At 44.6% G+C, this 24,884-nt stretch overlaps 3 protein-coding genes across 3 annotated transcripts; all 3 read left to right on the forward strand.

Annotated features, from left to right (window-relative positions):
* The first annotated feature begins 328 nt into the window (after positions 1-328).
* LOC141475647 (gastrokine-1-like) lies at positions 329-4,680 on the forward strand. Its single transcript, XM_074164094.1, has 6 exons — positions 329-340; positions 935-988; positions 1,363-1,572; positions 1,791-1,901; positions 3,348-3,486; positions 4,407-4,680. The coding sequence occupies exons 1-6, from the start codon at positions 329-331 to the stop codon at positions 4,523-4,525; spliced, it is 645 nt and encodes a 214-aa protein (XP_074020195.1). The 3' UTR covers positions 4,526-4,680.
* Positions 4,681-6,721: 2,041 nt separating this feature from the next.
* LOC141475648 (gastrokine-1-like) lies at positions 6,722-15,694 on the forward strand. The gene is made up of 8 exons (XM_074164095.1): positions 6,722-6,849; positions 8,163-8,244; positions 11,528-11,653; positions 13,201-13,254; positions 13,910-14,035; positions 14,476-14,583; positions 14,752-14,893; positions 15,618-15,694. Exons 1-8 carry the CDS (start codon positions 6,722-6,724, stop codon positions 15,692-15,694), a joined length of 843 nt encoding a protein of 280 aa, XP_074020196.1.
* A 2,091-nt stretch (positions 15,695-17,785) lies between these two features.
* On the forward strand, positions 17,786-22,275 carry LOC141475649 (gastrokine-1-like). Its single transcript, XM_074164096.1, has 6 exons — positions 17,786-17,797; positions 18,392-18,445; positions 18,820-19,029; positions 19,248-19,358; positions 20,805-20,943; positions 22,157-22,275. Exons 1-6 carry the CDS (start codon positions 17,786-17,788, stop codon positions 22,273-22,275), a joined length of 645 nt encoding a protein of 214 aa, XP_074020197.1.
* Positions 22,276-24,884: the final 2,609 nt, after the last annotated feature.

Below are 24,884 nucleotides of genomic sequence, written 5' to 3' on the forward strand. Positions count from 1 at the left end.
TCTGAAGTTTGATGTGAACTTTCCAAAGCAATTAGTACATGTCAGAAGATTGCTAGAAAGCATGATTAATTTTTCACGGCAAATGGATTCTTATCTGATAATCAATCATCAGACTCTGGAAGGTCAAAATTTGCAGAAGTACAATCCCCGTATTTATGAAGTAGTTTCAGCAGGAAATACTTTTCAGTGACAGGCAGACAGGGATGCAAATGACAAAATAATTTTATGGCAACACTTCACCGTTCCACACCTCATTCTGAAAACGTATATAAGGTGGAGGGTTCACCTTGTTCGTTCTACCTGCACCGGCATCAGCTCTGCAGTCAAGATGAAGCTCACTGTGAGTATGCATGCTTTGCTTTCCTTAGAAACTAAAACTTTGATTCAAACCGGTTGCCTTTCTCTCCCAGAAGTGCCTAGGTGTGTCTATAGCAAAAAGGTGTTCTCTGGGGAGTTTTTCCTCCTCCAGAGTGAGCAGTTCAGACTCTATTGACCTAATCAGATGAAGAGGTAAGGATTCTTTTAAAGGCTTAGCTATCCATTAGTCCATCTTCAGGAAGCCTGATCCAGGTCCTTTTTTGTCAACGCTCTCGCGAAACCAGAGCATTGCACTGATGGATCAACCGCTTCCTTGTAATGCCGAACCAGAAGAAACTTACGTTCCTTCTCCCCGTCCCTGTAAAGGGTCTGTCTCAGAAGGGACTTCAGAGTCGGCTCTTAAAAAAGCAACCTCCTACGTGTCTAGTTTGCACTATTCTAGCGTAAAGCAAGGATGACTCACTTTAGGTGACTAGGGTAATTCCAATATGAAAGCAAAAAAGGATGCAAGGAGTACACTCCAACACCACATCGGGAAAAAGGCACTGGTTTTCTCACAACCAGATTTAGTCAGCCAGGTCTGCAGTTACAATTGTGTTTTTGATTTTCATTTCAGATTGTGGCTACCGTCCTTCTTGGACTCTTGCTGACTCCAGCCCTTGCTGAATACGTGAGTATAGGGACCAAGCTACGCACACGTTGCTGCTGTTGCTGGATTCCCTCCTTTCTGAATTCTCCTTGCTTCTTTCCCCATCCCTTTGGACCACAGGAATCTAAAGCTTCCTTCGTGCATAAAACTCTAAAACCACCAGGAGACATTTGTAAGATACAGAAATTATTCACTGAATCTATTACAAAGATTCTTACGGCTACTCCAGAATGCCACAGCCGTATTTGGTTGTCATTTTGACAACACGGTGGTCACTGGAGGCGCTCCCTGTGGGCCGCGTTCATTCTTATTTATTCAGCAATTTTCTGAAGCTCTGGGGAGATAACCGAGTCTAACTTGAAAGTCTGAATGTGTTCTTTAATTTTGTTCTCTAGCCCCAGCAAACGGGTGGAATTGATATCGTAGGTGGAGGTCAAATAATAGATGGAGGTCAGCTCACAGGTGGAGGCCAGCAGATCGTAACCAAGCAATTCCCCATTGTTGGAGGCTTCCAAATCATCACCATCAACAGGTACTTGCGTGTGGCAACTATCGAGCAGAGGAGCAACCAGGGGTCATGGAAAACCGTTTGGAACTACAACCTGGTGAGTGGCGAGGAGCGTGCGTTTCAGAAAATGTGCAAGGCGACAAGCTCCGTTAAAGCTGAGCAAAATACAGGACTTGTTTCTTTTTTCTTACCACTTTGAGACCAAGTTCTGGGGTCAAAATTATCTGCATTCCTTACTTTTTTAAATACAGGTGTTATTCCAATCTCAATTACTGGAAAACCGAGTCCCTTATTGTCCATAACTTTATTTTGCAGGGCTACGTTGCAAGCAAAGTGCAGTCACAGGGAACCTGCTACGTTTCCGTAATGAACAGAAATGTGATACCTCGCTTTGATTCCCTGCTCTTCCTGGCTGAGCAGAGCATGGTAAGATGAAAAAGGAGCAGTTACTTGCAAAGTTGTACGGCCGTGCAAAGTAAACGGATGTCAGAAGCACTGTTATTTTCAGAGGCTTTTAAACCCACAGATTATTTAAAAGCCATTTAGATCACACCGTTGATTATCAAGTTTCATATTGCTTATGATTGTGTTGGGTCAATGGTTGGTCTCGATGGTCTTAAAGGTCCCTTCCGACCTAGACAATTCTGTGATTCTGTGAAGGATTGGAGGAGGGTTTTCCTGTTTTTTCTGAGGCTGCAGATCACGTAGATGATTTTGATAACGTTTTCAAAGGTTTCTTAGATGGACTGCTTTTTAACACTCGTTTATGCTTAAAGATTTTAGATTTTTGGCATGGTCCTCTTCATCATCTCACTTTGAAGGCTTTGAAGGCTAATGATCCCATTTTTTTTTGAAGGCAGCTCTAGTTGAGGAAGAACACATAATCCAGTAATGAGAGAAAAGTTTCAATAAGATTTCAAGCTTTCCAAACTTTTTCAAAACAACTAGGCACCCTACAAGCCCACAGAATTAGCAGCGACATCTTAAAAATGATCTTGGCATTCAGCTTACTAACCTTTTGTAGATACTGCCTTCTCTGGAAGTCTGAGAACTGAGTCCTTCTAAAACTCCTGGCTACGTGTGTCTTTGCCCTGGAGTTCTTCAAGCTGTTTCGTAACCGTGCTTTTTCTTTCTTGAGAGGATGAGATTTTCACAAGTAGCAGGGTTTAGTTATTCTGAACAGACTTCACATGGCTTCAGAATTTGCCATGGGAATGGTTTTTCAAAAGAAAGAGAGTAGGTGCATCAACTCCCCCCTTCTCCCACCTACGTTTTCTCTGAGGAAGTTTAGCTCTGCGGGTTGCTAAGAAACAGTCTGAAACCTTCAATGGCATTCATTATTTTTGGATAGTAATAGCCATAAATAGTTCTGAGACATTTCAATACAAAATGGCGTTTTTCATTTCGGAACATTGCTTTGCAGGGGCTATTGTTCAGGCCTCCATTTTCCTTTGGGGCACCTCTATAGTCCACAGCCGTTCCCCCATATTAATTGTCTGAGCCCCAAGAGGAATCCTGCGGCTGTAGCTGAATAAGGAGAGGTACAAACCAGCAGGAAAATACAGGCATCCAGACACCAGAGCACTCAAGTAGGAGACGAGAGGTGAAATTCATTGGAAACAAAGCACTCTGGAGCAGTTCAGAAAAACCTGTCCCACTGAAACCCTCAGAGTTCTCCAAGAGGTCATGAGCACCACCTGCAAATAGCTTTAGTGTGAATGGATCTGCCCAGAGTTGCTACTGCCCTCTTTGCTTCCCGTTTGAGACGGCTGAACAAAGAGACTTCCAAGTTACAACCTGAGCGCGGGAATATGCATAGCATCGAGCGGATCGAGGCACTGATCTTGCTGAATGATGTTATTTGATGTTTAGGGCCTGAAAGGTCAAGGACAACCTACAAAGCAGATCACACTTGTCGTCAAGAACGCCGTCCGTGACCTCACCTCTTACGGAACAGACATCGTCACTATGTGCAGAGGACTCACAACCTACCTGACTTACGAAGTTTACGGTGAGTGCAAGTAAATTATGTCTGTAACCAACCAGGCGTTTTTTTCCCCTTGGGGAATAACACACAAACGCTGCTCTTCCAACTGGAGACGGGCACAAATCAAGAACCTGGGGAGTTGCAGAAATGGTGCAGTGTCTCTGCAGGCCAGCACTGGAACAGGGTTGAGTCACAACCTCCATAAATGATCTCATCCAAACCCTTCCTGCTCCCGTCAGTAAAGTTTAAGGAGGCTTAAGCTTTGACCCAGAATGTTGCAGATCGACCTCCCCTGTAATGCCAAGGTAAAGAAAAAGGGTGGTCCTAAGAACCCCTCTCCTTCCCTTCAGAGATTGCCCCTAAGTTTACCGGGGAATCCCAACAAACACTGGGGTTTGATAATACTAAGGCAAATTGCTTCATTCCCGGTAGGTTTGTCAGAGGTGGAAGCATCACTTTACCCAGGAGTTTAATGACCTGCGCTGCACAGGATTCTCCAGGCATGTCAAAGCCTGACAGGGCGTATGAACTCGCACTAGCATAACCGTACAGTGCACAGCAATATATAGTGACAGAACAGAGTGTAATAGTGCCCCTCTCTACTGCAAAACCAAAAGAATACGGACTCGGTTTGACTCAGAGGAGTTAATCCTGAAGCACCAGCAAAGTACTCTGAGCCTCACTGCAAGCTGATTGCCTGCCAGCCCTGTCCTGAGAAAGGTGCTCTTCAGATCAGGCATAGCACGTTGCATCCTGACACAGCAGCGTTTCCACCTGCTCGCTGCGTGCTTTGCCGATTGCTTTGGTACTCGAGATGGCTCAGTTTGATTCCAAATGCAAGTGCAACGTGCCAGGTGTTATGGGCTGCCGATGAATGCAAAGACCACTTTGCACCATCTTAGGTATGACCTCACGGTATTTTTTTCCTTTTCTTGTTTTTAAAGGACCGCAAAATACATACAATTACGGAACATGCACTATACTTGATGTCCTGCGACTTGTGGACCTTAAGTATTGTCTGTCAAACAGCAAGGGCGTGGTCAACGGCTACCAACCTTTCTGAGCCAAGCACGGACGCCCAAGAGCTGCTGCACAAAGCCAACCCCAGTGCTGTTCTTCCCTGGCATCTCCTCTTTCGAGAGATTCCTTCTTGACGCTTCAGATGCTGAAACAGATCAATTGGCAACCGGATCTTTCAATTAAAGACCTTTAGCATGGATTAACTCTGGCTACTTTCTCATTACTCTACCCCTTTCTCCCCTGTGAGCGCATCCAGAACAATAATTTGGTTGCATCTCTTCTACGCCTTGTCAGCCCTTTGAACGCTCTTTTTTAAAAGACTGCTCTTAACGCAGGGCACACCCATAGAGGTGGGCAGGCGTCAGAGCAAGTACGATATAAATAAGGCACATGGAGTTAAGACCTTCCTTTCCCTTTTCAGGGAAAGACGCCTCCCATTAGAAATGTAGATACATGCGCCGTGAAAGGTAGAAAGAAAGAAGGACGACACAATCAATTTGCCTTTTTTATGGCAAGAGGAGACTAATTTGTAGGAGTTACAGCAAGAGTTGTTCTCGCTGTTACAAAGTTTCCCATTGGCACATCTCAGGCAAAAGCATCTGAATTATCTGGACTTGCGCACGTCAGTACTAGCAGAGGAGAGAGGCAGACAGTACTTTATTGCTGCTAAGCTTCCTTTTTGGGATTACGCAAATTCTTTTAATCCCGTCACACAGCTTCAGTTCACATTTTGCTCAGGCTGAGGCTGAATAAGACAACGAGGCAGGAATCAAAGTCCAGGAGGGATTTTCACTTCTTTTTAGTCGTTATACAGCACCCTAACAAAATCTTTCAGCTCTTTTCATGCCCTGCTTTGCCGCCTTATGGCATTTCTCTGTGGAACTCCCTGGCCAGTAGGGACTGGAAAGAAACTTTTTAGTAGTAGTGTGTGCATTTTAATGCCAAGCGTACATGAGTGAGAGGAAAGGAAACTTCAGCCACCTCACAAAGCAAAGAAACTTCTCAGCAGCAACACCAGCAAGCGACACTTAACTTCAGAGAGCAGTTCACGGCACACGTCCACAAAGGCATTGCCCAGGCTCTGATACGCAACGGTTTGGGATTTTGAAAAGCCACCGTTGCACCCTGCAGATACTCATCTGCATTTTGTCCCGGAAATCCTAAAGGTTGCATGAAACAGTGCCTTACTAAAGACAGCAGGCAATACCCAGACAAAGGAGACCTGTAAACATGATGAGGAGAGGAAAATTAGACAACAGAGCAAAGGCTGAAGAGGGAAAAGTTTTCCATTCGCCACTCCAGTCCAAACTCCGGTTTGGAGCACACGTCAGGATAATTAACCTCTTCCAAAGAAAGTCTCCAAGGAGGAGCAGGGTCAGCTAAGATCCAGTGCCTCGCCTCCGGGATAAATGGTCACATTCTCCATGTTTACAGCACTTGGAAAAGGGTGAGTCAGACAGTGTGGTAGGATTTGTTTTCAAATCCCGTAGGATTATGTGAAATGTAGTCAGGAACTCTCAATCTTTCATTCCGTGCAGCTCTGCTCCCGCCTGCTGGGCACGTGTGCCTATCCTTTTGCCTTAAAACCAGTGGAAACCAAAGCACAGAAGATCTTAAGATTGTCATTTAAACCAACCGTGCTTCATCCGTGCCGTTTGCTTATTCGCTTGCTCAAAGCTTCTAGAGAATCACTGTCACCTTAGACTTGATTGTTTCAGGATTCATGCACCTTAGTGTCTCCAAGGGGTTCATTACTGCTGTCTAAATACCCGGTCAAATTGAACAGGCTCCTAAGGAAAATACTGAGTTTGCATTTTTGTGAGTCCCAGGGGACTGAGAATCCGGACACCTGTGCTGTGCTTTGGCCATGGTCATCAGAGCAGTCAGAGTTTCAAGCTCAGGCTGTTAGAAAATGCTTTTTAACTGAGGGATTTCATTTAAGAAGGGAAGTCAGAGTTAGTAGCCCTCGATAAAAAAGGTAGCGGAACGAACTCGGAACTGCAGAAAAACAATGCAATAGAGCCTCACAGGTTGCAGCAGAGGCAAATAAAATCAAAGCAGGGCAAAGTCAGGTGAAAGCAAGAGCCAAGGGAGTTATTCATCCCCTGAAAAATTAGAGCAATCCAGGGGAAGAAAAAAGCCTTCTTGGCCACTAGGTGTCAGCCTTGAGTTATTCGGGGTACAATTGACACGACAAGGCAACAACTCACACCCAGGGAAGCCAGGCGTCCTGCGCCTCATGAGACAGTGCAGCTCTGCTGATGCTGTAGAGCTGTGCTGGATTACACCAGCTGAAGACACGGCCAGTGAATTTAAGGACATGCCTACGCTGACGACAGGGAAGAGAGTCCTCTACAATGATAATACGTTAGTTACATCTGGAATATCCGTGCAGGCTGCTGGAACAGCTTCCTGAAGTGCCATGAAAACCAGGGAACATGACTTTGAGGTCTCGACAGAAGCCATTACCCACCTCACATGCCAGACATGTACAAAGGAGTAGATGATAAAGCAAGAAAACCTGCTGATACCACTTCTGCATCATTTTCCAAATTCTATTCACACACCGAGGGCATCGTTTGGAGCTTAATTAGCTATTGAACTGCTGTATGTAATTTAAACACCTTACTTCTTGTCTATTTGACACAAAGAATACAACACACCCAGTCTCTCCAAGAACTGTTAGGTCTACGTGGGAAGCAAAGATGCCCTGCACAGTGCTGCATGGCCGCCGTGAGCAAACGCTTCTCTCTTCGTTCCTAAAGCTGCTCTGGTACGTGTTTAGCGTCTCTTTTGCCACACGAATGAGATGCTTAAAACCAGTGACTCCAGTCAGCTTGATTTTTCGCCACAAGGTGGCATTCTCTGAGCTTTTCGTGCTAAGGAAAAATACAACTTGCCACCCTCAACAGTAACAATTAAGGGGAGGGGGAAGGGTGATACTCAAACCCTCCCTGAAATTTCTGTAGCCTGCTCCTCCTCTTGCAGAACAATGGTGCTGCTTTCAGAGAGATGCAAGTGAGACTGAGGATCGAGTCCCTTAAAAAAAAAAGAAAAAGTGAAATACAGTATTGTGCATCTTGAAATCTGAAACCCAAGAAACAGAAGTGCAAGGGAAACAAGGGGGAAAAAGTTTTGCAGTTCCCGAGAACAACTGTTGCAAGTGGAGTTTTAAGGAATAAAAGATATTTATATACGCATTGAAAGGTCATTGAATGGCTTTTGTGGAGAAACCTGTGAAATAAAGGAGCCTGGAAGAAGAGATTTCTTTTTCTCCTCCTCTCTGGATATAATGGCTATTGCAAAGCAAAGCATCTTGAGATTTGGCTTCAAAAGTCTCTTCCTAGCAACTTTTGTGCTGGCCTGTGACGGACAAGGTGGGAAGAGAGAGAATGGTGGTCCTGCCTGTTACGGAGGATTTGATTTGTATTTCATTCTAGACAAGTAAGTCTCTTCTACTCTGCCCCTTTTCAAAGAAATCTTTCTCTAGGCGTGAACTGGAACGGCACTGGAACCCAGACATTACCTTAGCCCCATAACATTACCTCAGCCTATATAAACACTGGGTTAGCTCTTTTTCCCCCTCTCTCTATCTGGTTCTGCCATGCTTGTCTCCCCCTGGACATCAGCTCCTGATAAATTTGATCTTGGCTCTAACAATGCACCTGCTTTCCTTTCAGGGAACAGATACGCCAGGGTCTGGAAAAGCTGCAGAAAGTCCTTCCGAGAGGTGACACATACATGCACGAAGGATTTGAAAGGGTAACTAGATGCATGCTATAGTGCCTCTAAACCCTGTCTGGGCACTCCTGAACACAGGGCTTATAGTATAAGGGGAGGCACAATCATTTTTGTTCAAAGAAATGCAATGTTAAGGACAATGTTATTCCTTTATAGAAAAATACCGTTTCACATGCTTGCTGTGGCTCAAATTTGTCAAAACTACTGCTGTATTATTTCTGAAAGGTTTGATACTGTTATGATGATAAATTCTTTTGCAATAATACTTACTGTGAACAATTATTCTCTTGGAGACAATGCCTCATGTTGAAGCTGTCACAAATTTCATCTCCTTCAGAGGAGGCTTTTTATGAGGAAGACCAAAGTGTGACTCAGAGCATTTAGCACTAGCATTTTGGAAGTTTTCCTGGAAGAATTTCAGGCTGCTGTAAATACCCCCCCGGCTTTGCAGCCATGCACTTGGAGTCTCTCGTCTCATGGTTCCTGTCCTACACTCCCATCAGACAGCTCTGCCGCAACTTTATGTCACTTGCTGAGACTGCTGACTTGCATCGGAGTTGTGAAGGAAAGGATATTGCCCTTCCAACATTTCACATGTGCTTCTCGCCCTTGTACCAGAGCACTTCTCTCCTCCACATTTGAGTAGGTCTGTGGAGCAAAGTCAGTGCCGAAAGTGAAATTTCACCCATGCAGTCCCGACACATTTGGCACTTTTACTCTGTAATATGTGATAAGTATACTTGAAGTTAACTTCATTTTGATGGCAGGCGAGCCAAGATCTGCAGGTAATTGATGTGTACTCTTACTTTTTATACAGTAATATCCCAAAGTTAAATCTTAAAATGGGTTTACCTTATTGGCACATGCCCTGTGTTCACAGAATCATGACAGGCTTCCTGGGGAAATGCTCTGATAAGAGGAGGCTTTGATACCAGCTTGATTGAAGTCATTACACACGGGAAGATGAAAGCAAGCTTGTCATGGGAAGTTCATTGTATTTTAAAATACCTTTTCAATGAAAAAATAAAATAAAATCAGAACCAGCAAATAGATGCTTAATAAAAATTGTAGCAACGCTTTGTGCCTACGTGGCAAAGGACTGCAATAGGCCTGGTATATATCCATGGTATATATCCATCCATATATCCACAGATAACATTTTCAACATAGCAAGATTACCACCTCCATTGATTTAAAAGATGGGTCGTCTATACAATGAAGTTGGTTCTTAATCAGAGAAATTACTGAGGTCCTTTGTTAACCTTCCTTTCTGAGCTCGTTCAGTCAGGATCTGCTTGCCAGGCTTCAGGCACGGCCTCTGTATCTTCACAGAGCCTCTTCACAGACGTAGTACCTGATGACGGACTAAGGGCTAATTCTAGAAAGGGACCATAAACTAGAAACAACAAGGAATGACGAAGGGAGGAGCAGTAACAATGGGCATTTTATGTCAAGTATTAAGAAAGCAGATTTTCGTATTTCTCTGAATTTGGGAATTATACAGAGAGCCATGGCATAAGAGCTGATTTGCCTTGTTTGCTGCAGAAACCTTGCAAAACATTTCTGGTTTTGAATTGGCCAGTAAAAATGTCCGAGTCTCTTTACCGGGCAATATTGTCCATTGCTGTTCAATAAACAGAGAGAGAGATATGTGTAGCCTCAGAGAATTTGGATGTGTTTCTCAGCTGTGGCTGTTACAGAAGCAGCGCTGTCAGAGGGGCTCGTTTTCCTCCTCCAAAAGTGCTTCATATTTACCAGCAGCTCTGTCAGTCCCTCTGTTTGCTAATTGTGCCCTTTACGGTAGCTCAGTTTGAGTCTGCACACTGAAGTTTCCTTTTGGTTGCCAGAATGGCTTGATGGGGACTCAGTGTCATCATTAACTCGTGTCTCTTGTTTGAAGGAGGTCTCCATTGTGCCCAGGTGCCGAGGATCGTTGGGTCAGGTGTTAGCGGAAAAGCCAGGGAATCAGACTGTAGCTGAGAAAGCGAAGCCCAATTCTCATTTACACCCGTCAGGGCCCCACTCTGTCATTCCCCTACTCCCTGATGCCTTGCTGGGACTGTGTGAGTGCAGCCAGTCTGCCAGCACTGGGAGCGGAGAGCTCTGGGGTCCATCTGTTTTGCACCCACTTTGCAGTTTGCACGAGGTGTAAAACATGGTGAATGAAAGTAATGAATTACTAAGGGAAAAAATGCACAGCTCTTCTAATGGGACGCGTTTGTGGATGCCAGATGGAGACGGGTATGTCCGTAGCCTCCGAGATCCCAAATACACATCAAAGTCTTATTTTGTGTGTCACAAAATCCTCTCGTAGTCTCTGGCAATTTAACTAATCAAGTAGTTCTCAGGAAAGGCACCGAGAAACTGCACTGTATAACGCTGACTGACCCCTCTGGTGTCATCAGCAATGAGTTGGAAATCAGTTTGGTCCATGTCTTCCAACAGCCGTAGCCAATTTGGCCCTTACAGTAATGCGTCACCCTTGGAAGCCTTAATCTCCAAATCTTCCATCGACTTCTGATTACCGGAGCAGTTGGTATGGCAAACACACACAGCTGGAGCATTTGACATGGAGAATAGCTTACAGAACTAATTACAATAGTAGTAGCCAGGAAAAAGGGCAGGGAGGGGTGCTCTTACTGTGTAAGACTCTGTTCTGTTTCCAGGACAGGCCTCTCTTGGTCTCATTGTTAAAGCTCTGCTCAAGGCAGTCTGTTTCCGTCCTAGATTCTTGTACCACTGTGCAGCAAACTGTCCAGGCTAAGAGCCTTAATGCAGTCTCCCACTATTCTGCTGTCTGAAAATCACGTTCACCTTCCTCCTTGAGAAACGGGACGCCTGAACATATTTGGTTTACAAATTTTGTTTCTGTTCTCAATTTAAATTTGGTTGTTTGGACTTCTCCTGCAAAGTTCTGGAAGTCACCAGACTCTGGGATTTGGGTTTGGACTCCAAGTTAAGAGCCACCATCTGTCAGGTCACCTGACTTCTTGGTGTGTGTTCACATGCAGTTTCAATAGGCACGGGGGGGGACGACACAGAGCAGTAATGTGACAGTGTGTCTGTCTTCCTAAGGTGGATGCTTCAGACATGTGAAAACCAGGGCTGGATAAAGCCTGCATGTAAGGCTTGACACAACACTAATGGCTTCCCAGCCTTCCCTCTAAGGCCAGAAGGCAGCTCCCCTTCAAGCAGGTCTCCAAGAGCAACCATTTCCCAAGACCTGGTCACTACAGCCACTGCTTTATTGAGCCAAACCCACAAAGCCAAACCCTCACCTCCTTTCATCTTTCTCAAAAATCAGAACGGCAAGAACAACGCGCAGGGGCACCACGGTGAGCACTCACACCGCTCTCTCACTGACACCGGGGTCAGCACCCACTCAAAGGAGGGCTCGGAGGACTGGAAATCTGTCTGGGACGTCACGACTGTAAGTGGCCGCCACCATGGCTTGAACAAATGGGAAAATGTGTGTGAACACAGGGCATGTGCCAATAAGGTAAACCCATTTTAAGATTTAACTTTGGGATATTACTGTATAAAAAGTAAGAGTACACATCAATTACCTGCAGATCTTGCCTCGCCTGCCATCAAAATGAAGCTCACTGTAAGTATATTTATCACTTTCTCATAAAACTTTAAAGGTTAGACAGGTTTAAAATTATTTTGAGTCTTTCTTGGCATCTAGTGAACTACTACTGTTTTGTGTAGGGATTACAGAGTAAAAATGCCAAATGTGTCAGGACTGCATGGGTGAAATTTCACTTTCGGCACTGACTTTGCTCCACAGACCTACTCAAATGTGGAGGAGAGAAGTGCTCTGGTACAAGGGCGAGAAGCACATGTGAAATGTTGGAAGGGCAATATCCTTTCCTTCACAACTCCGATGCAAGTCAGCAGTCTCAGCAAGTGACATAAAGTTGCGGCAGAGCTGTCTGATGGGAGTGTAGGACAGGAACCATGAGACGAGAGACTCCAAGTGCATGGCTGCAAAGCCGGGGGGGGTATTTACAGCAGCCTGAAATTCTTCCAGGAAAACTTCCAAAATGCTAGTGCTAAATGCTCTGAGTCACACTTTGGTCTTCCTCATAAAAAGCCTCCTCTGAAGGAGATGAAATTTGTGACAGCTTCAACATAAGAGGCATTGTCTCCAAGAGAATAATTGTTCACAGTAAGTATTATTGCAAAAGAATTTATCATCATAACAGTATCAAACCTTTCAGAAATAATACAGCAGTAGTTTTGACAAATTTGAGCCACAGCAAGCAGGTGAAACAGTATTTTTTTATAAAGGAATAACAATGTGCTTAACATTGCATTTCTTTGAACAAAAATGATTGTGCCTCCCCTTATACTATAAGCCCTGTGTTCAGAGGCAGGAGATCTGCTGTGAGGATGGTCAAGTCCCATCTCTGCCCTGTTCCAAGTACAGAGCTGTCCTGTGCACCCACAGTCTAACTCTTCTCAAAGCTGCACGCACACATCTGCTCCATGTCTGATACACCCCATCCCTGGAGGGATTCAACCCAACACTGGATGGGGCTTTGAGCCACCTGATTTACTGGGAGGGGTCCCTGCCCATGGCAGGGATGTGGAACAAGAGAACATTTAAGGTCCCTTCCAAACCAAACCATTCTATGATTCTATGAAATCAAAAGCTCAGGGTGAAAAGTTCAATCTTTAAACAAGATATTTCAGACCACCTTTTTCCAAGGAGTTTACTGAACCAGGGCAGGGCATATTTTACCTGTTCAAAGTATTCTGATGAGGTTGACAGTAATTTATATCAAGTGGTGATCTGATGTAAGCTCATTAACAAAAAATATTCTCATATTTAAATACTATTCAGCTAGATCCCACTTCAGAAAAGTGCTAAGCATGTACACAAATTTAAACTACAAGTCAAAATTAATTTAATTTCATGCAAGATGAGCAGTGCAATGGTAAAGTGCTGTGAATTTCAAATGTTCATTTCAGATTGTGATTGCTTCTCTTCTTGGAGTTTTCCTGGCTTCAGCTCTTGCCAACATGGTAAGTACAGAGCTACATGTAACTAGAAACGGCTGCCGTAAGAGCTAGTGTCTTTAGCCTCTGAGAAACACATTTCAGAAAAAAAAGCTGTATCTAAAGCCTGACACATAGCAGGAACTGCATTTTTCTTATATCAAAGACAATATTTCAGTCCTTGATATATAAAGGGAAAAAGACAGTTGCTAGATATGAAATCAACAAAGTCTGTCTTGAGATTAGCATAGACACTTGTGAAAGCGAGTGTGTGGAGAGAAACAAATATTACCATGAAGGATCTGACACAAAATACAGTGAAATACTTCAAGTAACCCTCTGCCTGCAGTTGCTGCTGGGGAAAGAAAATAAGGAACTTTTTTACTTTTCCTAGAAATTTTTCTTGCAAGCTTGATGCTGAATGTAATGTGACAGCATGTCTGTCTTCCTAAGGTGGATGCTTCAGACACGTGAAAACCAGGGCTGGATAAAGCCTGCATGTAAGGCTTGACACAACACTAATGGCTTCCCAGCCTTCCCTCTAAGGCCAGAAGGCAGCTCCCCTTCAAGCAGGTCTCCAAGAGCAACCATTTCCCAAGACCTGGTCACTACAGCCACTGCTTTATTGAGCCAAACCCACAAAGCCAAACCCTCACCTCCTTTCATCTTTCTCAAAAATCAGAACGGCAAGAACAACGCGCAGGGGCACCACGGTGAGCACTCACACCGCTCTCTCACTGACACCGGGGTCAGCACCCACTCAAAGGAGGGCTCGGAGGACTGGAAATCTGTCTGGGACGTCACGACTGTAAGTGGCCACCACCATGGCTTGAACAAATGGGAAAATGACCAAAAGCCTTTTGAAAAACACCTCAACAAAATTTAAGCCTCAACAAAATTTAACAACATTTTACAGGAGACGCTGAAGAACGGCCCCATTTCACCATTGTATGGTTTCTGCTGCACTGATGCTTTCGGCAGTGGATTCCTTCCCCCGACCCAAGCACGACAGCGTATCATACACGTGGCATTACTGGAGAAGGCAGTTTACCTTTTCCCAAAGTCCCTTGTCAGCCTCTATTATACATTCACATGGACAACACAATTGAAAAAACCTCTATTTTCCTTCCCTGCCGTCATTTGGACTGTAGAAAGCCTTTTTTTTCTAACCAGTTCTTCTCTCTGGCAATCCGCTTATCTTCCACTGTGTATTGCTTGCAACAAAAAGTTTTTTTTTTATTTCAACAGGGCTACGTAGCAACCAAGGTATTTTCAAAACACACCTGCATCATTGCTAACATGGACAAGAGGTTTTGGCTCGATAAACCCTTTCCCGCACCACCTCAAGGACACCAGGTAGGACGGTGAAGGACAGTGCTGAGAGAGCAAATCATTTGCCTGTGAGAAGTACTCGCTCCTGACGCACAGAGAGGAGAAAAGGCTCCAAGAACTGACGACAAGTTCCTCAGCAGGGCTTTGGTTTCTCTGAACGTTGTTTTCTGGGTTTCTCTCTTTGATGCTTAGGGACCGAGTCTTCACCAACTTCCACCCAGACTGAACCGCTTCATTATCTCAAGGAACAGACTCCAAAGCTTGCGCCCGTACGGAAAACAGATTCAAGCTCTGTGCCGAGGAATTCCCTCTTACCTGGCTTACCCTACTGCTGGTGAGAGCACTACTAACAGTGTCTGGGATATAAAATCATAGAATCATAGAATGGTTAGAGTTTGAAGGGACCTTAAAGACCATTCAGTGTCACCAGAGCAGGTTGCTCAAAGCCCCGTCCAGCCTGGCCTTGAACCCCTCCAGGGATGGGGCAGCCACAGCTTCTCTGGGCAACCTGGGCCAGGGTCACACCACCCTCACAGCAAAGAAGTTCTTCCTAGTGTCTAATCAACATCTCCCCTCTTTCAAGATTAACAAGATTATGAATAAGGATGAAAAAGATTCAAGTGAAGATGAGCAAGTTAATTATTGGAATCTTCTGTTTTTCTATGACTTCTATAAATCAGCGAGCGTGTATGTTAGGGAAGAAGTGGGTCTGTCGCTCCTCTGCAGACCACTTGGAGACCAGGCTTTTTTCAGGAATGTTCTGAGCTCTCGCTGTTGACACAAGCCTGAATTTTTTAGGCAACTTCATGCATATACAATACCCAGGTACCACGGGTACCACCACAGCGCGATACTGAGACTCACTACCCCATTTGCAGCTTAGATTTGTCTAAAACGTTTGCACTATCAGTTGCTTCCAGTCTATGTTTAGAAAGATGCAGCTCATTTTTCAAATGGCATTTCCTGGTCCATTTCCAACATTATGTTGGAAGAATTTCAGCCAAACTGTTCTCTTCTTTCCTCGGTCCAAATCTAATCAGTTTTTTCTTTCCTTTCAGGATCAAACTTCTTAAAGCAAGATGTTGCCTGTTTGAAAGTTAAGATTAAGGAACTGCCTGTCTATTACTGTGATTAATTATTCCGGATGAAGTACCGAGGAAGAAAATTCACAGACCCGTGTACCCAGAAACAAGGGGTTTTCTCCTTCACAATCTTCTCTTGATCCCATTTTCAGTCACTTCTCTGTCCCTTCTTCTGCTCTGTCTGGAGACGATAATCTCTCAGTAAAATTTGCCATCAACCTCTGTTGGTCTGCGCCCTGTTTTTAATGATCCTTTAAAAAAGTGGAAGCCATTCCAAAGACAAGGCGCTAAACTGGTGTTCTTGCAAAATCCCAGGTTTGGCATTCAAACCCCAGCCTGTACAATTTTCCGGCCACGTTTCACATGCTGCCTTAAGCAGTTTTTCATCACCACTTAAAGCAAATGATGCTATCCCTACTGCATAACCGTATTTAAGAGACTATGGTCTGAAGTCCAAATTCACAGAAGGATGCATATCTGAGTTATTTTTATTTTAACTTCTTATTAACATACTAAGAGTTACAATGTTTTCTGTCAAAAATAAGCATTGCAACACAACATGGCCAAGTACAAAGAGACAGATGTACTATTGCTCTCATCAACCCAGAAACCAAGCTGCAAGTAACAAAACAAGTGCATTAAATGCAGTTTGGAGTTGACTACTGATGGTACTAAACTATGTTTGAAAAATGTTTAACACAGGAAGCAAAAAAGCATACCCTGACCCATCAAAAGCGCAGTTCAGAATTTCAAGAATCAAAGCAGAGTTAGGACAACACGAAGGCAAAATGGCTGGGAGTAGTTCCTTCATCTAAGACGATCACATCAGTTATTCCATCTGTCTGGAAAATACCAGACCTTCACCTTCCTGCCTGGCTCAGAGGCCCTGTTGTTGGAGTATGAAAGGAGTTGCTCCAAGGGACACTTTACCCATCCAGGAGCAACCAAGGGTCACTCTAAATAAAGGACGCAGCAGCCTGTTCGGTTCAGGAAAACGGTTCCGGCGTCTTTGAATAGTGAACTGACATTGAAACCAAAGCTCAGCACGAGGGGGCAATTCGTGTCAGGCCACCAAGGAGTTTTCTCCACGTTTTTTTTCTGTTTGGTTCCCCCCCGGCCCCCATCCTCTGTCCCCAGCGGCGCCACAAGCGGGCGATGGCGGGTGCGATCGCCCTTAGGGCCCACACACAGGCCGACGTTTTTCACAGAAATCCATACAAGCTTGTACAGAACCAAGAATATAACCAGCGTTTGGCATAACGGTATGTATCCAAAGTGTCCCTTTGGACTTGCAGACTCGACTCAATGAATCTGAGACCAGATTTAATTTAATATTGCACTTGCAGCACTGCTCAGAAGTGACTTTTCTATATTAAAATACCCTACTTTTATTAAGAGCGTGCTGGATTCCAGTTGAAAAGTAGTTTTGCAGTCTTTACCTGCCACAGACTCGGGTTGCACACAGAAAGAAAAGACCAACTTGACACAAAGACCAAGTACTCAAAAACCTCCCTAACTGAATGATCACTTCTTTCAGTAAGTAGTTGCTGAGGCGAGGAGGGGAAAAAGGGTTCTTGCCACCTAAAAGAACAAAGGGGCAGCCACAGACCCGCAGGTGTATGTCACATTTCAGCTTGAACTGCCTATTTATTGTAAAACGATTTTCAGTGGCAATGGGGTATTTGGGCCAAATATTTTGGTGGGCCCTGTGGTTACATGGTAACATACAGTACATTTTGGAAAGTACACAGGCTCTTATTTCTTTTGTGTTTGGTCTACCATAAGGCTTTTCTTTTAAACCCCAGGCTATCTCCGGTCTGAAGTTTGATGTGAACTTTCCAAAGCAATTAGTACATGTCAGAAGATTGCTAGAAAGCATGATTAATTTTTCACGGCAAATGGATTCTTATCTGATAATCAATCATCAGACTCTGGAAGGTCAAAATTTGCAGAAGTACAATCCCCGTATTTATGAAGTAGTTTCAGCAGGAAATACTTTTCAGTGACAGGCAGACAGGGATGCAAATGACAAAATAATTTTATGGCAACACTTCACCGTTCCACACCTCATTCTGAAAACGTATATAAGGTGGAGGGTTCACCTTGTTCGTTCTACCTGCACCGGCATCAGCTCTGCAGTCAAGATGAAGCTCACTGTGAGTATGCATGCTTTGCTTTCCTTAGAAACTAAAACTTTGATTCAAACCGGTTGCCTTTCTCTCTCAGAAGTGCCTAGGTGTGTCTATAGCAAAAAGGTGTTCTCTGGGGAGTTTTTCCTCCTCCAGAGTGAGCAGTTCAGACTCTATTGACCTAATCAGATGAAGAGGTAAGGATTCTTTTAAAGGCTTAGCTATCCATTAGTCCATCTTCAGGAAGCCTGATCCAGGTCCTTTTTTGTCAACGCTCTCGCGAAACCAGAGCATTGCACTGATGGATCAACCGCTTCCTTGTAATGCCGAACCAGAAGAAACTTACATTCCTTCTCCCCGTCCCTGTAAAGGGTCTGTCTCAGAAGGGACTTCAGAGTCGGCTCTTAAAAAAGCAACCTCCTACGTGTCTAGTTTGCACTATTCTAGCGTAAAGCAAGGATGACTCACTTTAGGTGACTAGGGTAATTCCAATATGAAAGCAAAAAAGGATGCAAGGAGTACACTCCAACACCACATCGGGAAAAAGGCACTGGTTTTCTCACAACCAGATTTAGTCAGCCAGGTCTGCAGTTACAATTGTGTTTTTGATTTTCATTTCAGATTGTGGCTACCGTCCTTCTTGGACTCTTGCTGACTCCAGCCCTTGCTGAATACGTGAGTATAGGGACCAAGCTACGCACACGTTGCTGCTGTTGCTGGATTCCCTCCTTTCTGAATTCTCCTTGCTTCTTTCCCCATCCCTTTGGACCACAGGAATCTAAAGCTTCCTTCGTGCATAAAACTCTAAAACCACCAGGAGACATTTGTAAGATACAGAAATTATTCATTGAATCTATTACAAAGATTCTTACGGCTACTCCAGAATGCCACAGCCGTATTTTGTTGTCATTTTGACAACACGGTGGTCACTGGAGGCGCTCCCTGTGGGCCGCGTTCATTCTTATTTATTCAGCAATTTTCTGAAGCTCTGGGGAGATAACCGAGTCTAACTTGAAAGTCTGAATGTGTTCTTTAATTTTGTTCTCTAGCCCCAGCAAACGGGTGGAATTGATATCGTAGGCGGAGGTCAAATAATAGATGGAGGTCAGCTCACAGGTGGAGGCCAGCAGATCGTAACCAAGCAATTCCCCATTGTTGGAGGCTTCCAAATCATCACCATCAACAGGTACTTGCGTGTGGCAACTATCGAGCAGAGGAGCAACCAGGGGTCATGGAAAACCGTTTGGAACTACAACCTGGTGAGTGGCGAGGAGCGTGCGTTTCAGAAAATGTGCAAGGCGACAAGCTCCGTTAAAGCTGAGCAAAATACAGGACTTGTTTCTTTTTTCTTACCACTTTGAGACCAAGTTCTGGGGTCAAAATTATTTGCATTTCTTACTTTTTTAAATACAGGTGTTATTCCAATCTCAATTACTGGAAAACCGAGTCCCTTATTGTCCATAACTTTATTTTGCAGGGCTACGTTGCAAGCAAAGTGCAGTCACAGGGAACCTGCTACGTTTCCGTAATGAATAGAAATGTGATACCTCGCTTTGATTCCCTGCTCTTCCTGGCTGAGCAGAGCATGGTAAGATGAAAAAGGAGCAGTTACTTGCAAAGTTGTACGGCCGTGCAAAGTAAACGGATGTCAGAAGCACTGTTATTTTCAGAGGCTTTTAAACCCACAGTTTATTTAAAAGCCATTTAGATCACACCGTTGATTATCAAGTTTCATATTGCTTATGATTGTGTTGGGTCAATGGTTGGTCTCGATGGTCTTAAAGGTCCCTTCCGACCTAGACAATTCTGTGATTCTGTGAAGGATTGGAGGAGGGTTTTCCTGTTTTTTCTGAGGCTGCAGATCACGTAGATGATTTTGATAACGTTTTCAAAGGTTTCTTAGATGGACTGCTTTTTAACACTCGTTTATGCTTAAAGATTTTAGATTTTTGGCATGGTACTCTTCATCATCTCACTTTGAAGGCTTTGAAGGCTAATGATCCCATTTTTTTTTGAAGGCAGCTCTAGTTGAGGAAGAACACATAATCCAGTAATGAGAGAAAAGTTTCAATAAGATTTCAAGCTTTCCAAACTTTTTCAAAACAACTAGGCACCCTACAAGCCCACAGAATTAGCAGCGACATCTTAAAAACGATCTCGGCATTCAGCTTACTAACCTTTTGTAGATACTGCCTTCTCTGGAAGTCTGAGAACTGAGTCCTTCTAAAACTCCTGGCTACGTGTGTCTTTGCCCTGGAGTTCTTCAAGCTGTTTCGTAACCGTGCTTTTTCTTTCTTGAGAGGATGAGATTTTCACAAGTAGCAGGGTTTAGTTATTCTGAACAGACTTCACATGGCTTCAGAATTTGCCATGGGAATGGTTTTTCAAAAGAAAGAGAGTAGGTGCATCAACTCCCCCCTTCTCCCACCTACGTTTTCTCTGAGGAAGTTTAGCTCTGCGGGTTGCTAAGAAACAGTCTGAAACCTTCAATGGCGTTCATTATTTTTGGATAGTAATAGCCATAAATAGTTCTGAGACATTTCAATACAAAACGGCGTTTTTCATTTCGGAACATTGCTTTGCAGGGGCTATTGTTCAGGCCTCCATTTTCCTTTGGGGCACCTCTATAGTCCACAGCCGTTCCCCCATATTAATTGTCTGAGCCCCAAGAGGAATCCTGCGGCTGTAGCTGAATAAGGAGAGGTACAAACCAGCAGGAAAATACAGGCATCCAGACACCAGAGCACTCAAGTAGGAGACGAGAGGTGAAATTCATTGGAAACAAAGCACTCTGGAGCAGTTCAGAAAAACCTGTCCCACTGAAACCCTCAGAGTTCTCCAAGAGGTCATGAGCACCACCTGCAAATAGCTTTAGTGTGAATGGATCTGCCCAGAGTTGCTACTGCCCTCTTTGCTTCCCGTTTGAGACGGCTGAACAAAGAGACTTCCAAGTTACAACCTGAGCGCGGGAATATGCATAGCATCGAGCGGATCGAGGCACTGATCTTGCTGAATGATGTTATTTGATGTTTAGGGCCTGAAAGGTCAAGGACAACCTACAAAGCAGATCACACTTGTCGTCAAGAACGCCGTCCGTGACCTCACCTCTTACGGAACAGACATCGTCACTATGTGCAGAGGACTCACAACCTACCTGACTTACGAAGTTTACGGTGAGTGCAAGTAAATTATGTCTGTAACCAACCAGGCGTTTTTTTCCCCTTGGGGAATAACACACAAACGCTGCTCTTCCAACTGGAGACGGGCACAAATCAAGAACCTGGGGAGTTGCAGAAATGGTGCAGTGTCTCTGCAGGCCAGCACTGGAACAGGGTTGAGTCACAACCTCCATAAATGATCTCATCCAAACCCTTCCTGCTCCCGTCAGTAAAGTTTAAGGAGGCTTAAGCTTTGACCCAGAATGTTGCAGATCGACCTCCCCTGTAATGCCAAGGTAAAGAAAAAGGGTGGTCCTAAGAACCCCTCTCCTTCCCTTCAGAGATTGCCCCTAAGTTTACCGGGGAATCCCAACAAACACTGGGGTTTGATAATACTAAGGCAAATTGCTTCATTCCCGGTAGGTTTGTCAGAGGTGGAAGCATCACTTTACCCAGGAGTTTAATGACCTGCGCTGCACAGGATTCTCCAGGCATGTCAAAGCCTGACAGGGCGTATGAACTCGCACTAGCATAACCGTACAGTGCACAGCAGTATATACTGACAGAACAGAGTGTAATAGTGCCCCTCTCTACTGCAAAACCAAAAGAATACGGAAGAGCAAGTCTTTGTGATCATTCATTGCTGAGTTAAAGATCCACCTGTGTTTGGTGACTCCAAAAGAATCTTTCACTCCTCCGTGTAAAGTATTTCTATTACAGCGATTATTAAAAACATTGCTCGCTCAGAGCAATAAAATACGCTCTTGTAGGCGGCCAGCCAGGGCTCTGGAGACCAGTATAAATCAACTGCCCTGCTGTGGGTGCCATATTCATATCCTGACCGCGTGCAATGGAGTTGCCTGTATTGAGGGGAAAAAAAGAAATTCTTTTAAGACGTATGGAAAGGACCTAGGTTTGACTCGGAGGAGTTAATCCTGAAGCACCAGCAAAGTACTCTGAGCCTCACTGCAAGCTGATTGCCTGCCAGCCCTGTCCTGAGAAAGGTGCTCTTCAGATCAGGCATAGCACGTTGCATCCTGACACAGCAGCGTTTCCACCTGCTCGCTGCGTGCTTTGCCGATTGCTTTGGTACTCGAGATGGCTCAGTTTGATTCCAAATGCAAGTGCAACATGCCAGGTGTTATGGGCTGCTGATGAATGCAAAGACCACTTTGCACCATCTTAGGTATGACCTCACGGTGTTTTTTTCCTTTTCTTGTTTTTAAAGGACCACAAAATACATACAATTACGGAACATGCACTATACTTGATGTCCTGCGACTTGTGGACCTTAAGTATTGTCTGTCAAACAGCAAGGGCGTGGTCAACGGCTACCAACCTTTCTGAGCCAAGCACGGACGCCCAAGAGCTGCTGCACAAAGCCAACCCCAGTGCTGTTCTTCCCTGGCATCTCCTCTTTCGAGAGATTCCTTCTTGACGCTTCAGATGCTGAAACAGATCAATTGGCAACCGGATCTTTCAATTAAAGACCTTTAGCATGGATTAACTCTGGCTACTTTCTCATTACTCTACCCCTTTCTCCCCTGTGAGCGCATCCAGAACAATAATTTGGTTGCATCTCTTCTACGCCTTGTCAGCCCTTTGAACGCTCTTTTAAAAGACTGCTCTTAACGCAGGGCACACCCATAGAGGTGGGCAGGCGTCAGAGCAAGTACGATATAAATAAGGCACATGGAGTTAAGACCTTCCTTTCCCTTTTCAGGGAAAGACGCCTCCCATTAGAAATGTAGATACATGCGCCGTGAAAGGTAGAAAGAAAGAAGGACGACACAATCAATTTGCCTTTTTTATGGCAAGAGGAGACTAATTTGTAGGAGTTACAGCAAGAGTTGTTCTTGCTGTTACAAAGTTTCCCATTGGCACATCTCAGGCAAAAGCATCTGAATTATCTGGACTCGCGCACGTCAGTACTAGCAGAGGAGAGAGGCAGACAGTACTTTATTGCTGCTAAGCTTCCTTTTTGGGATTACGCAAATTCTTTTAATCCCGTCACACAGCTTCAGTTCACATTTTGCTCAGGCTGAGGCTGAATAAGACAACGAGGCAGGAATCAAAGTCCAGGAGGGATTTTCACTTCTTTTTAGTCGTTATACAGCACCCTAACAAAATCTTTCAGCTCTTTTCATGCCCTGCTTTGCCGCCTTATGGCATTTCTCTGTGGAACTCCCTGGCCAGTAGGGACTGGAAAGAAACTTTTTAGTAGTAGTGTGTGCATTTTAATGCCAAGCGTACATGAGTGAGAGGAAAGGAAACTTCAGCCACCTCACAAAGCAAAGAAACTTCTCAGCAGCAACACCAGCAAGCGACACTTAACTTCAGAGAGCAGTTCACGGCACACGTCCACAAAGGCATTGCCCAGGCTCTGATACGCAACGGTTTGGGATTTTGAAAAGCCACCGTTGCACCCTGCAGATACTCATCTGCATTTTGTCCCGGAAATCCTAAAGGTTGCATGAAACAGTGCCTTACTAAAGACAGCAGGCAATACCCAGACAAAGGAGACCTGTAAACATGATGAGGAGAGGAAAATTAGACAACAGAGCAAAGGCTGAAGAGGGAAAAGTTTTCCATTCGCCACTCCAGTCCAAACTCCGGTTTGGAGCACACGTCAGGATAATTAACCTCTTCCAAAGAAAGTCTCCAAGGAGGAGCAGGGTCAGCTAAGATCCAGTGCCTCGCCTCCGGGATAAATGGTCACATTCTTCATGTTTACAGCACTTGGAAAAGGGTGAGTCAGACAGTGTGGTAGGATTTGTTTTCAAATCCCGTAGGATTATGTGAAATGTAGTCAGGAACTCTCAATCTTTCATTCCGTGCAGCTCTGCTCCCGCCTGCTGGGCACGTGTGCCTATCCTTTTGCCTTAAAACCAGTGGAAACCAAAGCACAGAAGATCTTAAGATTGTCATTTAAACCAACCGTGCTTCATCCGTGCCGTTTGCTTATTCGCTTGCTCAAAGCTTCTAGAGAATCACTGTCACCTTAGACTTGATTGTTTCAGGATTCATGCACCTTAGTGTCTCCAAGGGGTTCATTACTGCTGTCTAAATACCCGGTCAAATTGAACAGGCTCCTAAGGAAAATGCTGAGTTTGCATTTTTGTGAGTCCCAGGGGACTGAGAATCCGGACACCTGTGCTGTGCTTTGGCCATGGTCATCAGAGCAGTCAGAGTTTCAAGCTCAGGCTGTTAGAAAATGCTTTTTAACTGAGGGATTTCATTTAAGGAGGGAAGTCAGAGTTAGTAGCCCTCGATAAAAAAGGTAAGGGAGAGAGCCAAGGGAGTTACTCATCCCCTGAAAAATTAGAGCGATCCAGGGGAAGAAAAAAGCCTTCTTGGCCACTGGGTGTCAGCCTTGAGTTATTCGGGGTACAATTGACACGACAAGGCAACAACTCACACCCAGGGAAGCCAGGCGTCCTGCGCCTCATGAGACAGTGCAGCTCTGCTGATGCTGTAGAGCTGTGCTGGATTACACCAGCTGAAGACACGGCCAGTGAATTTAAGGACATGCCTACGCTGACGACAGGGAAGAGAGTCCTCTACAATGATAATACGTTAGTTACATCTGGAATATCCGTGCAGGCTGCTGGAACAGCTTCCTGAAGTGCCATGAGAACCAGGGAACGTGACTTTGAGGTCTCGACAGAAGCCATTACCCACCTCACATGCCAGACATGTACAAAGGAGTAGATGATAAAGCAAGAAAACCTGCTGATACCACTTCTGCATCATTTTGCAAATTCTATTCACACACCGAGGGCATCGTTTGGAGCTTAATTAGCTATTGAACTGCTGTATGTAATTTAAACACCTTACTTCTTGTCTATTTGACACAAAGAATACAACACACCCAGTCTCTCCAAGAACTGTTAGGTCTACGTGGGAAGCAAAGATGCCCTGCACAGTGCTGCATGGCCGCCGTGAGCAAACGCTTC

This window comes from Numenius arquata, chromosome 26 (assembly GCF_964106895.1).
Source record: "Numenius arquata chromosome 26, bNumArq3.hap1.1, whole genome shotgun sequence".
Classification (NCBI taxonomy): domain Eukaryota; kingdom Metazoa; phylum Chordata; class Aves; order Charadriiformes; family Scolopacidae; genus Numenius; species Numenius arquata.